The sequence below is a fragment of the Archocentrus centrarchus genome, chromosome 17 (assembly GCF_007364275.1).
Source record: "Archocentrus centrarchus isolate MPI-CPG fArcCen1 chromosome 17, fArcCen1, whole genome shotgun sequence".
In the NCBI taxonomy this organism is placed as follows: domain Eukaryota; kingdom Metazoa; phylum Chordata; class Actinopteri; order Cichliformes; family Cichlidae; genus Archocentrus; species Archocentrus centrarchus.
Genome location: NC_044362.1, coordinates 20044863 through 20065849, shown reverse-complemented (window position 1 = coordinate 20065849; position 20987 = coordinate 20044863). Strand labels below are relative to the sequence as shown.

Genomic DNA, 20987 nt, shown 5'->3' with positions numbered 1-20987 from the left:
GCAGGCTGCTCAGCGCCGACTGGAGGCCTGACTTCTTGGGAGGGTCCGGACGGTCGTGGCTACAGTGATGTATGGGCAGATGCATCAAATCGCACAAGATAAACAAGCGATGAGTTTCATCAGGGCCATCATAGCTTTAATTTGGCTGCCTAATGAGTCAGATCTAGCGGCGGAGATAAGAGTTGTCAGAGGCCCGGCTCTAATGAATTTCTTGCCACTTGTAATCAAGGTTGCCTGTCTGAGGGGGGATGATTAATGGAACCCTGGAGGATTCCCTCGGCCCTCAGCCTTCATTACAGCTAATGCATTCTCAGGCAAATTAACAGCAAAATGCAGGCAAAAGCCAACGGGGAAGGGGAGAGAAAGTAAGGAAAGAAGGAGAGAACGGGAGAGAGTGATGGGAACAGAGCGTTTATATAAGACAAAGGAGTGAGAGGAGGATGAAGAGGAAGATGGCATGGTTGGTACTGAACAGCCAGGTTGGCAGCAGTGGGAAAAGAGAGAGGCAGATTACTGAGAGGATATGGAAATAAGTATGGAGACACGGGGCAGTCAGGAAGGGCAGGGTGCAACATGGATGCTCTGGTCAGACATGATGGAGCTGGAATTGATGAATGGATGTTTGTGTCTGGGGATTCAGGAGAGGAGAGAGGGTCAGGGTGAGAGAGCAGAGTAGATATAATTACTGGTTAAAGAGGTTACAAGAGTGAAAAGAGGAGGTAAAACAAGGACCAGCATGACATATCCATATCAAGACAGGCAGCAAGGAACATGTAAGATAAACATTTGTTAAATGCCTGCTTGATGCAGCATTCCTATCAGGGCCGGGTGCATTACTGACTGCTAGTGACCTCTGGCCAAGCAGTTTCTGCGTAAGGAAAATATGGATTTAATGTTTGCAAATATGGTCTCGTCAGGTCTTTGTGTGCCCATCCATCAGCCTCAGACCCACCTCTGCAATCTCGGAGGCAATTTGTCTGAGAAGAGGTGGGCGGCAGAGAGCCCTCCTCACTGTTTAGCAAGCCCTGATGAAATATCAAAACACACGGCAGTGCAAACAAGCGCTCCAGTCTCACCACAGCAAACACAAGTGGCCAGGGTCTGCCAAGACACAAGGCATGGTAATAAATTATGAGAGATTTTAATTTATTTATTTTTAGACATTTCTCCCTAGGTATAAAATAAACAAGCAGACCTTTAGGTGTGAACAAAACCTTCAAATTGTGACATTAAAGACCTTCAAGCTTCTCATACCTTCAATTACTATTTTATAACAACAGTGACAACACAGCACAAGAGTATTACCCAAGCTTGCGATGCTGCCACACACTTGAACCTCTAAAGGGTTTTTGACGTCATTTCTTACATTGGCTGGGTTTCATGGCCTGCTACCTTAATCTGGGTTAACTTTCAGCTCTCCATAACCTGAATTGTTCCTCCAAATAGTCATTCATTGTGACCCCGAGCCAAACAGGAGAAACTGTTATGCATATTTCTCACAATCAGTTGATGGAGGCCAAAAAGAGAGGGACTACTGAGCAAATACAAGTTCAAATGGATGAGAGAGGGATTCGGTTTTTCATGACAGCAACGGAACAACTCACATCTGATTCTAATGTTGCTAAAGGATAGCCGGTGATATTCTGGTGTTATTCTAAATTAGCCCTATTAATTTCCTCCCTCTGAGGAGGCTACAAAGGAAGGTCACTAATCTGCAAGGTGAGGTAAGCAAAGACAATACTACCCAATTACTAATAAGGAAGCTGGTTGAGAAAATTTGTTTTTAGAGCTTTACTGTGTGACAGAGCTGAGGGAGGAAGAGGAAAGACTAAAGCAAAACCAGGTGACAGAGCAAACAACGCTGGCCAGCAGAGAGAGGAAGGGGATGAAGATATGCTGAGACAAGATTAGCAGGCAATAAGTAGTGGATTAGTGAGGGCTTGACTCCTCTGAACACAGATCTTTCAGTTTTCCCCAGTGTTGTGCTGCCTGACACTAAGCCCAGCTCTTTATCTTAATCCTCTTTCAGCAACTGTTGGGGGTCCCCTGAGCAGGAAGTGGTGGTGGTTTACTTACCTCAAGGCAGGCCCAGCTGCGGTGTCTCGGACATGAAGTTTGATGAAGGAACATGCAAAAGCAGAAATGCAACGTCTAATTTGAAAACAAGTTCTCACCTCCACCATTAGATCACAGCAGTGTAAGAGATGGGAGAGACAGGAGCATGATGGATAATGAATGACCAACACATACACAAGACAAATGTGTTGATTTCCCCAGATTCAGGGAAGGCTACATCATTTTTATTTGAGTGTTTATTAATAGGTCAACAGTCAGCCAAGCATCCAAGCATACAACAAGTTACTCTTTAGCTTTGTTTCACGTTCTGAATGTAAAGGAATTACAATAGGAAAATGAACAAAATCAAAACAGAAACAAAAAAATATATTTACATACTGCATTATAAATATGTCAAATGTACATCATTATACACAAGTACCAAAGATGGTCAGTTAATGGCAAGACCAAACAGAAGTACCTTAAAAATATGCCAAAGAAGAAACAAACAAACAAACAAACCCCCCAAAAAAACAACCAAACAAAAAGAAAAAAAACATTAAAATAGGGTTTGTTGGTCAGGAAGACCTAAAACCCATTTCAGTTCAGGAGACGTTTGTTTTCAGATAAAAGCATTGAGCTAATATGTACACTTCATCTTGTTTTTAGGGAAAAACAGACAGGTTTCTAGTGTTTTTTAATCATCTACAGTATGTAAATAAGGGTGATCACTGTACACATTTAACTCCTCTTACTGATCCCCTTGGACAATAAAATGCACTCAATGAACTAGGTTGGTCAAGTAACAATCAGAAATAAGGCCAGTATCACAGTACAGTACTAGTAAATTTAAAAAAAAAAAAAAAAAGGTCAGTTTGATTTTTTGGGGGGATGTCTTCAAAGATGAATTTGACATTTTATTAAATAGGCTTATGCACCTCTTGCTGAGAGCAAGACAGGAAGATCGATACCACTGTTATATGTGCATAAACTACAGAGTGAGAAGTTTGTAAACCAGCAAAACCACCAGAAAAAAAAAATACAGATGTAGGGATGTTTTAGAGGGCTAAATCACATAATGCACTGTTTCTCATTCACCTTATTTACTTTGTTTATACTCCACTCTGCATTTAATCATTAATTGATATTAATCTCTGGCTCTCTTCCACAGCATATCTTTCTCTCCCCTCAGCCCAACCGGTCGCGGCAGATGACTGCCCCTCCCTGAGCCTGGTTCTGCTGGAGGTTTCTTCCTGTTAAAAGGGAGTTTTTCCTTTCCACTGTCGCCAAGTGCTTGCTCATAGGGGGTCGTTTTGACTGTTGGGTTTTCTCTGTATTATTGTAGGGTCTTTACCCACAATACAAAGCGCCTTGAGGCGACAGTTTGTTGTGATTTGGCGCTATATAAATAAAATTGAATTGAATTGAATTAAATTAGCCTAATTCCATCATGACAGCATCAAGCCTTTTCAGCATGAAATGTAGGTAACACAGGTGTAGTGTACCTAGGTAGGACAGACCTTTTTACCAATATAGTTAATAACTACTATTTCAAAGGAGCTGCTTTGGAAAAAGATCTATATACAATCTTCCCATCAAACTTTAGTCAAGAAAGCAAACAAGCGTATTTACAAAAATGTCAAAATATTCCTTTACAATATCGCCATCGCCTGGATGATCAAAACCCTCTTTTGACCTCATGGTCACTTTCAGTAGGCTCTGAAGACAAAAATACTGTAAAGCAACAACAAAACCATGTAGATATGGTACCAAGTTCATAACTTGCTCTGTAAACAAACATTCTGCCTATGTAAACACAAAATAAAGATGTTTTAAAACCTTACAAATGGCAGTTTAATAAAAGGAGAAATACATCGACTTTGTGCCAACTCCACCTAAAGTCACTTCGTGCCCGAGTCCCACTTACTCTAAATAAGTTGGCTTATCATGTCTGTGGAATACTGTACATTTGTAATAATGCAAACTCTCTCTATGAACATCTTTGCTCATTTTAATCCCTAAATGTCTCCTTCGTTTCAGTCACGTGAATGTGTGTTGTTAACGCCCTGCATTCAGGCTGACAGGTTCTCAGGACAGGAGAGAGCACACAGATTTAAGGAAAAAGTCAAAGGCTGCTCTTCACTGACTGACTAAGTTCAAATTTCTTATAAGGAATAAGGCGAAGGAAGAAGAACTACTTTTTACAGCGGTCTGTACATGGTTACACAGTTATGATCCCAAATCGTCACTGAAGGTAGTCTGTCTTCTCTCCAGCGTCCTTTCAACAACAGAAATGCCCAATTGCCCTCTGCTGCACGCAGTTACTGACGAAGACATAAGCACAAACGTATCGTACAGTTAGGTACGGACGCACACACGCGCACACACAGTACCAGTATATGAATTTCACAGCAACAATGGAGGAAATCTTCTTTAGAGTACCAATCTGACAGCCTTCGGCCACAGAAGGCGAATGGATATTCCAGTACGCTTATGGGATGAAATTGTGTGAATCTGTGTCAAACAATTATCAACACAACCTTGTCATTGGGAAAATTACTCCAACAAAAAGATCATAATGGCACAATTTCACCGCTTTAATCAAACCTTTAAATCTGAATGAATTCTGATTGAAGAGGCACGCGTGCAAAGCCATGTGGCTCGACGGTCATAAAACATTGTGCCCCTTAATTCCTTCGTAGCCGTGGACACTTTTAACCGAGCATCATGATAAGGGTGGCGAAGGAAATGACTCAATTTCACCCAATAGGAATTGTGCAATCAACTCCTTTATGATGATCTGAATCCATTTCCCTGTAAATTAAGTATCTAAATCATTTGGACTCTTTAACTATAATTGCTTTGCCTTTGTATATGAATAGTATGTCAAGAGTTTGATAGCTGTGTTGAAGACATGCATCATTACGAAAGCTGCAACAGCCACTGATATCAAGAGAGATTTAGTTTCTTTCCCACATCAGTGTTTTGTCACTTCTAAAACTATTCTTTACAGTTTTATGTTATTACACTTAGGATTGGAAATTTGAAGGAAGTTTCTCATTCACACTGTATAATCAGTTCACATCGCAGAAGGGGAAGACATAAAGGAAATGTTCAAGCATTAAGGAAATGCTTTTCGTAGAGTAGGTATGAATGCCAAAGTAAGTCATTTGTTTGGTTGATGCTTAAAAAAAACAAAAAGCTTAAAGCTCGTTGTGATCGTTTCAGACCAAGATTGAATAAATTTAACAAACAACAGGAATAAAAATAATAATATAAAGTAAACAATGTACAATGTCCGAACCCCAAACACCCATTTCTGTCAGCGTAGTGGAATATCTACAGTAGGTCCATCACTCCTGATACCTATCCATTCGTACTGATTTTGGGTTACACAGTGTGAAACAGAGGCGGAAGTACTGGGAGGAGACACGGGTGGGTTTTAGGGAGCTCGTCTGCAGCTGATTTCTGGCTTCTACATGATGCTGATGCTGCGGTTGAGTTCACACTGGGCGTTGTTGTTGATGTTGGGGTTGCGGCGGCTCATGTTGGGCGTGGGCACGGAGGTCAGGCTGCTGGTATCGTTGGGGCAACCGTGTTGGAGTAATATGTCCGCGCACTCCTGGCTTCCAGCTCGTCGAGCGCAGGACAGCGGCGTCTGGCCGCGGGCATCCCGACTTTTCACGTCCACCCCATACTGTGGGAGAGAATGGATGAAAGAAATCAAATTTAAGACGTAAGCATGAAGTATAAGTAGCTGCACATTATTCTGGGGATTTTTTAAATGGAATTTATACTTGTGATTTAGGTTTATTGATTTCATTTTGTAACAATATTTTCTGATTGAATTTAGCACTTTCACTGAAAGAACTCAGTAATTTAAAACTTTTTTATAGAGTATTGTGCAAAAGTCTTGAGCCTCCCCTCATTTCTTTATGTTTTGCCAGGAAATGGGCGGGAAATAGTCATCAATTAGTCATTTGTTATGATCACCTTTATTCTTCAACACACACTGAACTCTCTTAAGCAAGCTTTCTTGTACCTTGTAATGTATCTCTCTCCTGACAATTTGAATAAAAAATTTCTAATTTGGATCCATCACTCGATCAGACCAGTTGCCACTCATTTTCAGTCCAGATCTTGTGTGATTTGGCATACCTCAGCCTTTTCTCCCTGTTTCCCTTCCATAAGAATGGCTTCTTGACAGCTGCCCTTCCACTCAGACCATTTCTGACGAAGCTTTGGCAAACAGTAGGTGGATCAACTGAAGGGCCAGATGCATCTCTCAGGAGCTGTCTGGTCTTTGATGGATTTTTTTCCCTAATTTCTTTTTAAGGACATAGCTTTCATATACTGTTTATCTGCTGTAGATAGTTTTTTGGGCCTGTAATTACTTTTGTTCACCACTTGTCCAGTTTCCTCAGAGCACACCATACCAAGATATGCCAAGTTTTCATGCCAAGGTATGAAGCTCTTTGGGAATCGCCTTGCTGGTGCAAAAATACAATTTTATATTTGTCAAACTGTTATCTTTGGCATTTTTCATAGTGCCTAAAGTTACTATTTAAAATGGATTCTTTGCTAAGTTGTCTGTTAAGTGTAGACACAACCCTGGTTCATCCCTTGAGTTAGGTGCCTTTTTAATGCTTGAATGATTTATAGGTCAGTGTTAAGTGGCTTAAAAACAAAACAAAAAAAAAAATCCTCTGTAAATGGTCAGGTACAAGAACTGGACTAAACATGAGTGAAAAAGCAGCCAATGTCCAAAGAAAAACTTTGAAAGACTTTCAGAAAGCCTGGAGAACTATTACAAGAAAGTCTGAGCCTTGAAACAAATGACGGGTGGCTCAAGACTTCTGCTCAGTAGTGAATAATCAGCGGTATATTGAAATTTACACTTCTTCATTTATTGTCTGTTTTTAAATTAAATATGTTGGCATTTATATGTGAAAACAGTAAAGTTCTAGAATATTTAGCCTCATGCATATTTGGCTTGCCCCCCCAAGGTTCTCCTCTCTTTTCCATTACCAAATGAATTCATCCATTTCGTGCAGTTATACGCATATGCACAAAAATGTGTTTTTTGTGACTTACCGTTCTTAAACTCAATGAAATATCCCTGCTATTAAAGGCCATCGAATGAACTTCGACACCTAATGAAAGAACTAATTTTGCTACTATTTTTATCAAAACATTGAGGAAGTTATTTTGTGTAGAGTTCCATATAAATTTCCTTAAAATTACTTTTAAATAAAACTTGCATTTCTGAGTCTCTTTTGTGTACAACTAGTGTTTCTAAAGGCTTGGATATAGCAACATCAAGCAAGGTTAAGAGTGAGGTCATAAAGGACCTCAAAATTTTAACTAAAAACTAAAAAAAATGAAAGAATTTTGCCATGCTTCAACTAACACACTAATATTACATCATGGCCACAGTTGGAGCAAAAGAATAAAAATGCTCTCCTGCAAAAAAAGTAAAAAATATTTCTTGGATTTGGGCTCTTTGAGAATTCACTGATTCAAATGTTCATCCAGCTTTCACCATTCCCCACAACGCTCAGTGGAGCCCACTCACCCAGATGAGCAGCTGTGTGATGACTACATTGGCCATAGCGCTCGAGAGGTGCAGAGCGGTGCGTCCATCTCCATCCCCGTAGGTCTCATTAACCTCCTCCTTGGTGCCGTGTGCCAGCAGCAGCACCACCAACCTCAGGTCATCCTCTACCACCGCCCGAAGAAGCTGCTGCCCCAGAGGCACATCTGACTGGGGCAGTCCCACCAGGAACAGCTTCTGCTCATACTTGGCTCGGATCCAGCGCTCTTTCTCTTCCCTGGAGAGAAGGAAACGACAAGGGTACTATAGGTCACGCAGGGTGAAACATGGCGAACAGGCCATGAGCAATTTCACACCCAAGTTAAAGAACTTTCAAAACGTATCTCATAATTTAGAGGTAGTGATGTAAAGGCAAAGACATGTACAAAAGGAGAAATGCAGACACACAGGGGAAATATTATAGTAATTGGCCTAAGAGACTCACCGGAGTGCAGTGACATTTCTAAATTATTAGAGCACAGGAAAGTGAGTAGCCTTCACTATCACAGGGGGAAATAATACAGCAAGATAGGCCGGCAAGATGAGAGAATGCCAAAGGGTGTGACGCTTCGGGCAATATTCCAGTTTCTAGTGATTATGGTCGTCAGCATGACGGTTAAAGCCTGGCCAGCTTTCTAAAGGTTACACATCTTGAACAGCATGTCTGCCGTGGACAATACAGGAAGGCGGGGGACGTATTTTTATCAGCGCTGTCGGCTGTCAGTCTGAACTGGTGGATCCCCTCCACAAAAGAGGCAGTGTGTCTCCGAGCCTCAGTCTCCCTTGGGGTGGCTGGGCCCTGAGTCAGATCGATGGGGCTGAATGGCAGCCAGAAAGGGACAGTGGGATGTGGGGCTCCTTCACTCCAGCCTGCAGCAGAGAATAGCGATTGAGGGAAGGCTCCATCCTCTATCACCAGGCAGAATTCTATCTATTGCTCTCCATCTTGACCCCCCATTTCATTCTGTGCCCACATACAAACTGTACAAATACGAAAGAAAAAAAAAATCAGTATCAATACGTGAATGACTGAGCATGCCCAGTGTGGTACTAACCCGGTGACCCTGTCAGTCGGTGTGATAAGAGGAGCAGAAAGAGGCTGTTGTTTGGATTTGTGGGTGAGTGACAGAATGGGAAAGGTTTGTAAGGATAAGTTAAAGCAGCAACGCTGGCTAGAGTGACAAGGCTCCCATGGGACTCTCTATCAGTGGGCCAGGGCTTAGCGGCAAGTACAAACTGACACTAACTCAATTCAACTGTATTTCATCATAAAAGTCAGATTTATTAATAAAATTAACCTTTTAGATAAGAAATAGAAGATCCTATCTACACAGTGAATAATACAGTGTAGTTATCATCTGATATTAAAGGGCTGGTTTACCCAAATAAAAAAAGAGATAACACTTGTTCTGGCTTTTTAACTGTCCATCATCTAAGATTTGATTTGTGAGTTTTGTTAGTTCTTCTCTTAATATTTTATGATTGCCCCACTCTGTCTGAGGCATTCAGCCCCCTACACCGTTTCCCCACCTATCCACCTTCTTCCTCTTATCCAATTCAGAGTCGTGGGGGGAGGGGGGGGGGGGGGGGGGGGGGCTGGCATCTATCCCAGCTGCCACACCTGTTACAGTACAGGTACTAGGCAATTTAGAACCATCAGTTTAACTTAACAACCTAACTAACTTTTTTGGGACTATTTTTATCTGCGGATTAATACACCTTTAATGCACTTGTTCATTTATATCAGCACAACTGACCATTTGCGATCAACTTAAAACAAAGCGCAATGACCATGTTCATCATAAGAAAGGAACATTTAGTGCAACAATGTGGCTAATATTTTTTTTAATAGTTTAAGGGAAACAATGCAGCATGGTGAATTTTTGTCTACATAGATAATGCTTAATAAATGGAGGATTTTATTGTTGGCTTTAATCTCTTCCCAGTATTTGGTAGACAAATATTTATAAGAGCACATCCTTCCACAAACGCTACCCTGGTTACCCTGAGATCAAAAAAGTTTGTCATGAAAAAGTAGCTGCAAATTAAAAAAGTGGTATTTAGGCACGAGTCACAGAGCCACATCCAAAAATCAGGAACTGTAAATCCAAAAGAAAATCTATCCTGTGTGAAATTGCCCTTTAGGTATATGTCCACATTACTAAATCTCAATCAGAACAGCCACTTAAAAAAATAGCAACCCAACTTCGCCACAACTTCTTATTACCTTAGCAGCCAGGTGTCAAGGCTGCCAACTTACCACAGACAGCAACCACTTTCAGACTCATATGTGAGCTGCCAGGCTTACTTCACAAAGCAGTCAGTCTTGCACAGAAGAGCCTGGCACCCGCCCTAACTACAGGAGCTAAAGATGTGATGAAAGAGGGGCAAGTCTTCTCCTATCAGCACCCAAGCAGAGATTGATTAACTGCAAAAAGAAACACCAGAAGCTCATAAAGCCCACATATTAAAACAACCTTAAGATAGCTGCTTCTATAGACATATAGATGCACTTTTTAATTATGACCTCAAAGGAAATGTAGTAATGTAGTAATGGTGGAGAAAGTCCCTCACCCTACTACATAATGGCATAAGCAAATCTTTTCTTTAGGAAGAGGGTATTCTGTGAACAACAATATGGCCCTAATGGCAGGCAACTGCTGTGGCTCAGAGTTTTATGGTGTAAGACCTCCATCAATCCCTACTCAGTCATTATGTGTGGACAAGCCGGTTAGCAAATCAATTGGCCTTAGAATCGGTGGTCTGCTCAGAACAGGAAGGGGCTGTCCTGCCCTCCACCATTATTTCCCTTCTTTACAGCTAAAGAGATTTAAGTTTGCCTGAAAGCTGACTGACTGTAATCCTAAAGGGGAAAACTCGACAACCTTTAACAAAAAAAAATTAAATCTAAGCAGGGTTAAAAACAATCTGTTGCCCAAAGTTTGTTTCAGAAAGCTGGACGCTGAATGAGATGCTGAATCTGTAAAGCCCAGTGAATTGATATGAGCTAAATGAGGCAGAAAGTTAGCACCAAGATGTGAAAACAAAAAGGCTGAGGAGAGCCATTAGGAAGACGTCAACAACTCAGAAAGGAGCCCCGAGGCCACTTTGTTAGCCCTCACTACGAAATCAGCCCCGAAGACCTGTAGGAAAAGGCCTCGCTCACTGCCGATGCCGTGCTTTAAATTCAGCAAATTCACAGTTCTTTCCACGCAGTCTGCTTAAAAGAAAAGAAAAGGGGAAAAAAAAGGCTAAAGTAGCCAGGGTGTAGGTTTTTTTATTTAAAAAAAAAAAACTCCTCAGCTGCTGCCACTTGAAAGAGTGTGAAAGGAAGTGAAATGGTAATCCCGCCTCTGTCTTTTGTTTGAAATAGAAAAACAATCCAAACAGAGGCAGGGTTTAGACAGTCAGGGGGAAAAATGAGACCCTTGAAAAGGACACTTCCTCACCACAGGAAGAAGAAAAATAAAATCAGCAGATTTAGCATGTCAAAGTGCCAGGACAGAGTAGGAGGGGAGGTGGTGAGGGAAAGGAGAGTGAATTTTCACAGCATGGGGGGAGAATTTTAGGAAATTGAAGTGATGGTTACTTCTACATATGCAGGCACGCATCTAAGGACACAGACACTAATTTCCCCACCCAGGCACGAGCACAGAGTTGTTCTAAATTTCTCTGTTGCTAAGGTGATTTAGAGAGGAGCTTAAAGTTCCCAATAAAAATGCTTGTGTCTCTAACCAAATAGAAGAGGTGTTTGCTTCGCCGCAAACTTCCTCCATCATCCAGAGTTATCTCACAGCCGATCACTACTGTTTAACTTTCTTTCCTTGGCTTTGATTCGAATGAAATCTTGGGCAAACATCAAAACGCTTACTGACTCTAAAGTGGAAATGGGATTCCTGCTTAGAGCTGGTGTCCCCTTTTATTTTCTTATGCGAAGCCCACCTAGATAAAGGCAGCCTTAACAGTGGAGAAAGGACTCTTTTATAATTCTATTAGAGCTCCGTCCCTCCAGCTCTCCGTTGAGCAATGGATTCTGACCCTGACTTAATTAAGTGGCAAATGGCAGAATGATTCTCCTAAATCCAGCCCACGGAGTCAAGAACACATGACTGAATTCAAATAAAGAGGAACAAACAAGGATAATTAGTCAAGCCTGAAAGACAAAGGCAAGCAGGAATTTATAGGAAGGGAAGGGAAACTGAGACAAAGGGGGTGGAGCTAACGGTGGAGGAGCCACAAAATGACCAATCTGAGTGCGTGCAATAATGGTGCCTTGGACCGAAGGAAGAGGAGGATGGCCATCGTGCATCTTTCACACGCCGAGTTCCTCCTAAACTATCAAAGCTTCTAAGCTCCTCCCACTCTACCATGATCATCCAAAGTCACTGTGGATACATCAAACAGACGCACTGAAGGGTGGAAATGGCAGAGGGAAGGATCTTTGGATTTGACCAGCCTGAACAGACTTCACAGTGGGGGGTGGGCGACTTGTATGGGACCAATTCCCATGCAGCCAGCAGCTTCACTTCCACAAACCGAGGGGCGGGGGTGTGTGAGCGGGGAGCGAGGAAGAGGGACAGCAGCAGAAAGACAGAGAGGGGGCTCAGAGGGAAATGACTGAGATGAAGAAAAAAAAAAAAAAAGCACACACAACAGGAAAGAAAGCTGGGCCCCAAAGCATCAAAGGTTGCTAAGGGCAAGAAATGAAGGAGCAACACAGTAAACGCCACAGCAAGAGTGCTAAATAAGGCCTCCTATGGTCCAGCGGGTTACAGTGTAGACATGGTGTGCTCTGCTCTGAGAATAACAACACAAAAGAAATAAGACAAATATTTTTACAAGTGGAATAGAGGCTACTTTTCTTGCTTCAAGAGTGCCTTCCAAACAGATGACCAGAATTCAAAAGATTGTTGTGTTGGGCTCAATAGAAAGGCCAATGGAAAAGCATCTGGCTGCTGTAGGCAGGCAGACGGATGAGTTGAATATATTGTGACATTAATGAGGTTGTCAGACTCCTCATGATGGAGTGGCTGTGTTTTTGTGCCAGCAAGACTAACACCCTTAAATGCTCATGCTGTTAACCCCTGCTGAACCCTTGCCTCACATACAAAGCTGAGGGGATGACGAGCACATGCCCCGCTTAAGCGTGCATCCTAATGCATGCACATTTAAAAAAAAATCTTGGTTGCATAAAGCTGTTGGATTGGATACTTTTTCCTTATTATTCTTCTGATTTTTTTTTTTAAGGCTAACAATATTGAATCTTGATTTCATGGTTAAGTAGGCCCTTCTTTAATGAAGCAGTCCTTCCTCTATGTCCACCTGGCCCTGAAACCCAGTGGCATGTGGGCAATTAGTGACTATGGTACTACTTCTCCCACACAGGGCTAATTACTGACCTGTGGGTTTCATTTAGAGAGAGAGAGAGAGGGAGAGGACAGTCATGACTGGGAAGGCCCAGTCATTCATTTGTCTTAATTACTCTTCCTCCACCAGGGTTCCTGGCAAGGCCAGCTATTCTAAAATCTCTCTGGAGAATTGGCATTCCCGCACTCCTAACCTGTGAGTAGCCTGGAATCTTTGTTTGATCCAGTGTAGCAAGATCCTAAAACAGAAGTGTATGGCTGATTCTTTTAAAAAAAAAAACAGCAACAAACAACTTGGGAGGGCACACCAAGGTGCCACTGCAGGAGCAGAAGGGGTTAAAACAGGCAGCAGGGCCAGGTTTGGAGAGGTTAGCGGTGTGATTCATTTTTATTACCACGCAGCCCCTGCAGGCGGCAGGAGTGGCAAATTATTTCTGAAACAAAGTGGAGGGCTCTCATCAGAGCTATTACCTGCCTGTGGCCGAGGGCAGCGCGGAGCCTACAGAGGGTGACAGTGAGAGGCCCACGTCAGTGAGGGATAGCCGTCCACATCCGTCCACGCTCCAGGACATCTCCCCCAAATGAGACTTGGTGTCTGTGCATGTGTGTGTTTCGTTTTTTTTTTTTTTTGGTGCGTGCGCAGGCAAAAGATAAAGGTAAAGTTAACTGCTGGACCTCTCCCACAGTTTCCGTAAAAATAATCTGTAGTGTTTTTCTATCACAAACATGCCAAGCAATTAGAGGTGGCGTGCAAAACACAACGACTCCCAGGTGCTAATTAAAAGAACAACTCCCCTGCAATATGCTGACTGCAGAGATCAGCCACAATGCACAGCTCCCACAGATTTATTATCACAGATTTAACTGCATCCTAGCCAGATCTGACTTCTGCTGTTAGTACGCAGGCTCTACATGATAGTGAAGAAACTTTACTGCTTTATCAATAAATAGTTATTTATAAAATCAGCTGTAAGGCATTAGCACATGAGAGGTTTAGTTGAACTGCTATTCTTGTTACATTCTGGGAAGAGATTCGATATTATATGGACCAAAGAAATTGAGGGGAACAACAAAACGGCGGACTTGATGGCTCATTAGAACGTGAGGAAGCCCTGAGCATTTATTGGTGGATTAATAGCAGCTAGAACTGCATCAACACTGAGAAGTTATTCATTTATTTGAGAGCCAGTATCTAAAAAAAAAAAAAAAAAAAAAAAAAAAAAAAGGCCACTTCATTTACCTGAAAACTGATGATCATGTGACATTCTGGCACATGGGTATTTATTTGTGAATTACGGTGACAAGATCAACTCCATTATTATCAAAGAGACCAACAAGAGCCAAAGTTAGTTAATCCCAAATGAATTCTAGTTAAGTGCTCATAATTGAAAAACCACAGCAAATCATTTATTACTGTTATAAATGGTGCTTTATTGGTACCTTGCATTATTCTGCAAGATCAGGTAACCATAGGTAAATGTGCATGCATATTAACACGCTTTCTATTATGATGTCTGTAATCATTCGTACACTGGTGACTGGGCTGCTGTGCAGATCTGCGTACGACAAATCTATATATTGTGTTCTTTCGCACCACAATATCATAAGCTAAAACAATCTTGTGGATGAGTGCTTTTAAGTTAAATCTCAAAAATGCAAAGGGGTAAAACTAGTCTTGCAGGAGACATTCTATCAGACGCCGAGTTTATATTCAGGTAGTTACTGAATCGTTTAGATTAGGTGTCACTAATGTTTAGTAGAAGTCTGGAGCCATATACTGCCTGCCTGGGTGCCATCACAAAGCTGCTATATGTCACCAGAGTGACACAATTAAAATTCTCCCATATGTGCTGTGCTCAGTTTAAGAGAAGCACCCACAGAAGCAGTGTTCGAATTCAAGGCAGAAATAAGAAAAGAAATTCCGTCCCCATTAAATTGGTTCAAACTCATCATGCACGATAAAGTAAAATAGTTTGATACAAAGCAACAAAGTCCAAAGCATCTTAATAACCGGTGTTCATATATGATATTTGCAAGTGCTGGGTTTTTTTTTGGCTCAAAGATCAGTTATCCTGCAAATGAGATTTATTGTTTGACGGTGAAGACTAATGGAGATGCTGCTGCGGGATAAGATCGGATTTTTTAGACAATGAAGAACCTTTGTGCTCGAGGCGACGTGCGACTGACAGTGGTAGGGAGAGAAATCAACATCAATAATCTTTCATCAAGTCCACAGTGGAGCACTTTCACACAGATACCATTCAATAAACAACTGTAGGCCATCATTCAGGTCTGAACTGGCCACAGAGTGGAGAATGGATTCAAAAGGGGGGGGGGGGGGGGGGGGGGGGGGGGTTTGAAAAGTTGCTCATTGCCTCACAAAATATTTGATGTGGGTCCACTGTGAGCAGACAAACAGGTACATCCTAATGAAAGTAGTTTGTAAGACATGAACTTTACACCTTATGCTGCTTTCTTATTGCAGTGCTTTGAGGTCAAAGCCATATTAAATGCTATTCCTGGGGAAATTAAACAAAAACAGACTATGAATTAGCACCATTATTAAAGGTTAAATTTCATTATTCATGAAATTGCATCAGTAAGTTTTGTCATATCGCAACATCATGTGATAATGAGTTTTTTATGTGTCCTAATATTAACTGTTTATATGTCGCTTATGGCATGAAAATAGCATCAGCGTAAAAAGAGTCTATACAGGCCTAAAATGCTAATATCAATCAAGCCATAGTCTCATCTGAAGGTTGGAATTAGGCCTGGAGCTGATGACTATTTCCACTGATAATCACTCAAGTGCTTATTAGAGTTACAGGTTTCAACCGATTAACCTACTGGTAGTCCAAAATTCTAAAAAAACAAATGACCAGCTTAAACTTCCCGAGCCCAACGTGACATCTTCCAAATACATTATTTTCCATACCAACAGTTTGAATTCCAGCAAATGGTCTGGTGCTTATATAGCACTTTTCTGCTATAATTAAGCACTAAAAACACTTTCTATTACAACTCACCCATTTACCTAAGTACACATTTGCACACTCCCACTTCAGGTTTCAGCATTTTGCCTGAGGAAACGTCGACATGCATCACACAATAGGGCCGTTGTGAAGTGTAAATGGTGCATTTATATTTGATAAATGACTAATTGATGAGCAAGTTTGTGTTATTTAACATATAACATTATATTGTATTTATTTACTCAATGTTTCAGCATTGGCTTAAAGTTACACTTCTACCAGGGCGAAATCTATTACATTGAAACTTAAAAGTGACTCACTTTTTACGACAAATAAACATGTGACAAGATGCCCACACTCGTATGATAATATCAAAATGCATCTATTTAATCATGTTTGTATGAAAAATGTCTACTAATTAGTCTACATCAAAAAGTGTCCCTGTAAAGCAAAAAAGCTTTACTGTTATTATATCTTCAATTATATTTTAGAAAGATTTTTGCCTCTGAGTTAAAAAAAAAGTATGAGTTAAGAAAGAAACCAGCCATGCTGCTTTCTTAAAGTTACAAAGCTGTGATGTTTAACAGTCTAACACCACCAGGGAGACCCTACAGACAGTCTCTATGTGACAGACAGAGTGATGACCCAGCCCTGTATGATGGATATGTGACAGGGCAGCTTGGGACCTGAGGGCCTGGCTCTCAGGGTGGGGTTTAGCCCTAATGGTGTGCTTAATTACCTGCACAGCCACACAGCAGATCATTAGTCAGACGGGAACGCTAGGCCTCACCTGTCACCAAGAGATAAACAATCCTCCTACTAGATCTCAGAAGAAAGGGAAAAGATACTTGCCGGGGTGGGTTAGGTTGGGGACAGGCGTTCACAAGGTGAATGGAAAGAAATACATATTAACAAGAGCTGCTTGTTAGGATCCAAAAGTAAAACACACTGGTATTGCAAACAATGTTGAGAAAGTTCCAGACTCATTGGCATACGCTGGATCTTAAGAGGAACCCAGAACAGAGAACTGTTTCAAATGTGGTTTTCATTATATCATTTTCTCTTGATTAGCACCTACATATCAAATGACAAACATGATTGATTTGAAGCAGGTCAGAGCATTTATCAAGTAAGTGCAAAATTATGTCACATTCCTTTCATGAAATATGGCTTCCAGTGGAGTCGGCAGAAGGACAGAAGCATAACAGAGCAGATACTGTGTTGGAAATTTTAGATCTACAGAGACTGAGAGATATACTGTTGATAACAACAAAGCAGTGACTGATACAAGAGAAGCACAGCGATCAGTGTGTACAGGATGGACTGATGCTCAGACATAAAATACTGAGTTTTTGGCTCAATAGGCTGACATTTATGGACCCCTGGTGCTTCTTATGGAGCATTTTGCAATGTGAATTGCCTCTGTTCAAATGTGGGTGGCTAATAAATGGCAGCTAATGGAGAGAAGACGGCGCTGCCGTCTCATTCTATAATCTCTGCATGCTTCATTAAGCAGCACCTTTATTTGTAGAAGTATGCTAACCTGGTGCTGTCGCTCCCTGGCTTGGTGTATCCCTCCAAAGCGCCTTCCCACACACTGTTGGCCATTGCGTTACCGATGGCAGTCATCACCATGCTGAGCTCCACCGGCCAGTCATCCAGGTCAAGAGAGCGCACGCGAGACAGGTGGGTGCCCAGGTTCCTGTGGATGCCTGAGCATTCAATGCACATCAAGGCGCCCAAGTTCAAACTGGCCCAGTCCGGGTCTGCATGACAGAAGATAGGAAATGAATAAAAATAAAAAGTAGTAACAAGAGAGGCCTTATGATAAGCTTATTTTGAGAAAGTTTTAATGTTGGTAACCTCTGCAGGAAAAAAATCAACAAAAAAAAAAACACTATTATATTAGTCAGACTCATGCTCTACCTCTCCAGAGTCCTGAATTTCCCATATTATTACATTTTCAGATTGGTCAGGATAAGCACAATCAGTATCTGCCAAAACTGAACAAGATATACCGTTAAGATGCAGTACTTGTCATAGCTGCTGAATATTAGCTCTAATACTTCAGATTGAGGAGAGCTGGTAGAAATGGCTAGATATTAAATACAGCCATAGTGGCTGCTGTTTGCTCCCCAAATTTAGTTTGCCCAAATTTTGCAGTACATCCAAATTCAAACCCAATCCATTTTTTTATGATCTAATAATATGACTTTATAACTTTAATATAGCATTGCCAGCTTTTCTACTTGGTGTTTAATGTTCTAGATGGAGTTTATTCTCTCCTGCTGCGCTGTAATCACGCTGTTTGGGAAGGATTCCATTCATTTCCTGATGAAACTAAGCAATCTGGTTCAATTCTGTTGCACTGACAACTATGAAAATGCAGTTTTTATGCATGATGTGACAAATTAAAGAAAAAAACCTTCCTACCCCTGACCTCTATGACCATGCAGGGATCAGAAGGCTCTGTTGTCATGTGATGGGCATTTTGCTGGCATGGATTGAGTTCACTCATCCCCTTAAAGGGAAGAATGACTGCAAATCAAAACAGCTTGTCACCAGATCTCAACCCAGTTAAATTAAATGGAAGATTTTGGATGACTGCACTTCCACCCACATTATGAACACACAAAAAGAGGGAAGATTTATGTTCTTTGTTTGGTTTTTCATTTAATTTGTAACCTATCTATAGTCGGTCAGTTGTAGACAAAGCTAAGAAGCTTTTAACTATCGAGAGTTATACTCACTTGGTGCATCACAGTCCACACAGAAGCTATTCCCCCTCACGTTTCGTATGGACTGAATGGCCATTGCGTCACTTTGGCTGCCTAACCGAGACTGTGAGAAATGAAGGTGAGAATAAATCAGCAGGAACTAATTATTTCAGGCAGAAAGCAAACAATTACAGCTGGACTCAAATTATAAACAACAAGCAAAGGGAGAGAGAAAAGGTTCTTCAAAGTCTTTGGAACAGACAGAGGCAGAGAAAATATGAATATGAAAATTAGGATGTGTCTCCCCAGTATGCTGACACAAGTCGTATTCTATCTCTGATGTCTGTCACTTCTAATAAGAGAACCCCCACACTGCGGTGCACCTGTCTGACAACCTCCCACATGTGACAGCTTGAAGTGGGAGTAGAGAGGAGGGTGAGGGCACGATAAAGGTTGGAGAGAAGGGAAAAGTGAATGAACTGTAGCATGATGATGATGATGATGTTTTGAAGAGATGATAATTGCCGATCCTGTCCAGTTCATGACAAACTGTACCTTGTTCTTTATGCTCTCACAAGACTGCAAGCTGGCAAAGATCTGGCTCTCTATTGCTTGGACCCACAGTTCCCTCTCCTCATATGTAGACGCTTCAAAGTTCCACGTCTGACCCGTCAGCGACACAATGATGAATTCAAAGGAATCCTCTTGCTCTGGAAAACAAAGAACATACAATAAATTAGTATTTTGTTTTACGTGAAGCATTATCTATGCTCAAAGAGGGCATCTCTGCACCTCACATCTGTAAAGTGAAAATTCAGCATTGAGGACCTGAATGTAAGCTGGACCGTGTCGGTTGTGCAATTTGACTTTGCAAGTTAGCAGCCCAGCTCAGTGGTTGAGGCCCATCCATGCAAAACCCATGATGGACTGAGCTTTGGCTTAATTCATTCAAATGAATTGTTGGCACGTTCAATGCTGCCTGGCATGGGCGTTTAGTTCAAATCACCTCAAAATCTTCTTTTTGCTATTTTAGCCTTTTTAAACTGAAAGCAAATACTACAGATAGACAAGAAATACTGTAAAAAAAATATTACGTGCTGCAAAGGTCCCCAGCAGCAGGAATCAAAGCATGCAAGTAAGAAACCTAGTTTGGCCAAAGAGTGTTAAAAAGTCTTGACTCCGTTTATATTTTAGCTGGACTTGACATTGGTAGTCATCACTTGAGACCTAAGGCAGATGATTTGAAATGGCCCAATAAGTAGCTATCATGCAGGGGGCTCCAAAAACAGAACAGTATGCAACAGCAGCAGCTCAAAAATCAGCAACACCACCTAAAACTTTAGACAACCGAAATTTTTGTGTCGATGGTTGAACTTGGCCTCCAATCAATTAAGTATTTCAGTTGGAAGACACATCGTCAAAAGACAGTGTTCTTATTACATCATTTGAATTGTTTGCCCACTTTTAGATTTGCCAGTGTTGCTACAGCTGTGCAAAGAAAGAAAGAAAAGGAAAGGAAAAGGAAAACAACATTGAGGTCACAGTCACTGCAAAGTTAGCTTTGTAATCTGCAGCTTCTTCTACATTATCTGCTTGAGGCTAGTAACATCAAGGGCACCGACTTTCACCCGTACTTTTGTCAGCATCCTGCAGATACCTAAGAGATCACTATTTGCTCTCACCAAAAGAAGCTAGCTGTGCAAACCGATCTATTGCTGCCTGTTCTCCAAATCGTCAAGATTAAATATTCAACTAAATGGTTCTTTATCAGAGGCGATCTCACCATCAGACAGATATTTTCTGTTAGGACACTGGCATTAAACAAATCATGCCTATGTCTTAACAGACATTAGTAGGTTAGCTAAACACTGATAAAAAGCTAACAAATACACAAACTCTGAGCCTGTTGGGTAATCTTCATCTACAGTTTTCAATATGGTGACATGGCACTGGGTAGATTAGCTACAGCTGAGCACCAGAAGAATGGCATTATGTCTCATGTGTTCATTTATCAAAGCTGAGGCTGCTTTGTTGACAATTATGGATTTCACTGCTAAAAGTTTCTGAAAGTGATGAAATGCATGCCTTTATTTTATAGGTATGAGTGAGTGCATACACTGACAATGTGCATTTAATAAAATTTGAACAGTTTTCACAGCTCTTGTTTGAATATGATATTCCCAGACAGAGAAGATTAGCTCTCGATCTTCATTAAGTATCCTCTGGGTCAAAACAAAAAGGGGGGAAAAGGTTTTTCCTTTATGTATTTTACACTTGGAAC

At 41.3% G+C, this 20987-nt stretch overlaps 1 protein-coding gene across 2 annotated transcripts in view; it reads right to left on the bottom strand.

Annotated features, from left to right (window-relative positions):
* Positions 1–3368: 3368 nt before the first annotated feature.
* Positions 3369–20987, bottom strand: part of agap3 (ArfGAP with GTPase domain, ankyrin repeat and PH domain 3) — a 124053-nt gene continuing 106434 nt past the window's right edge. For both annotated transcript variants that reach the window (XM_030751527.1, XM_030751526.1), the window contains exons 14-18: positions 19262–19416; positions 18740–18830; positions 17533–17755; positions 7631–7886; positions 3369–5752 (exon numbers count right to left, since the gene is read on the bottom strand). In XM_030751527.1, the coding sequence (XP_030607387.1) occupies positions 5531–5752; positions 7631–7886; positions 17533–17755; positions 18740–18830; positions 19262–19416 (947 nt within the window). In that variant the 3' untranslated portion in view covers positions 3369–5530. The remainder of the gene's footprint in view (positions 5753–7630; positions 7887–17532; positions 17756–18739; positions 18831–19261; positions 19417–20987) is intronic.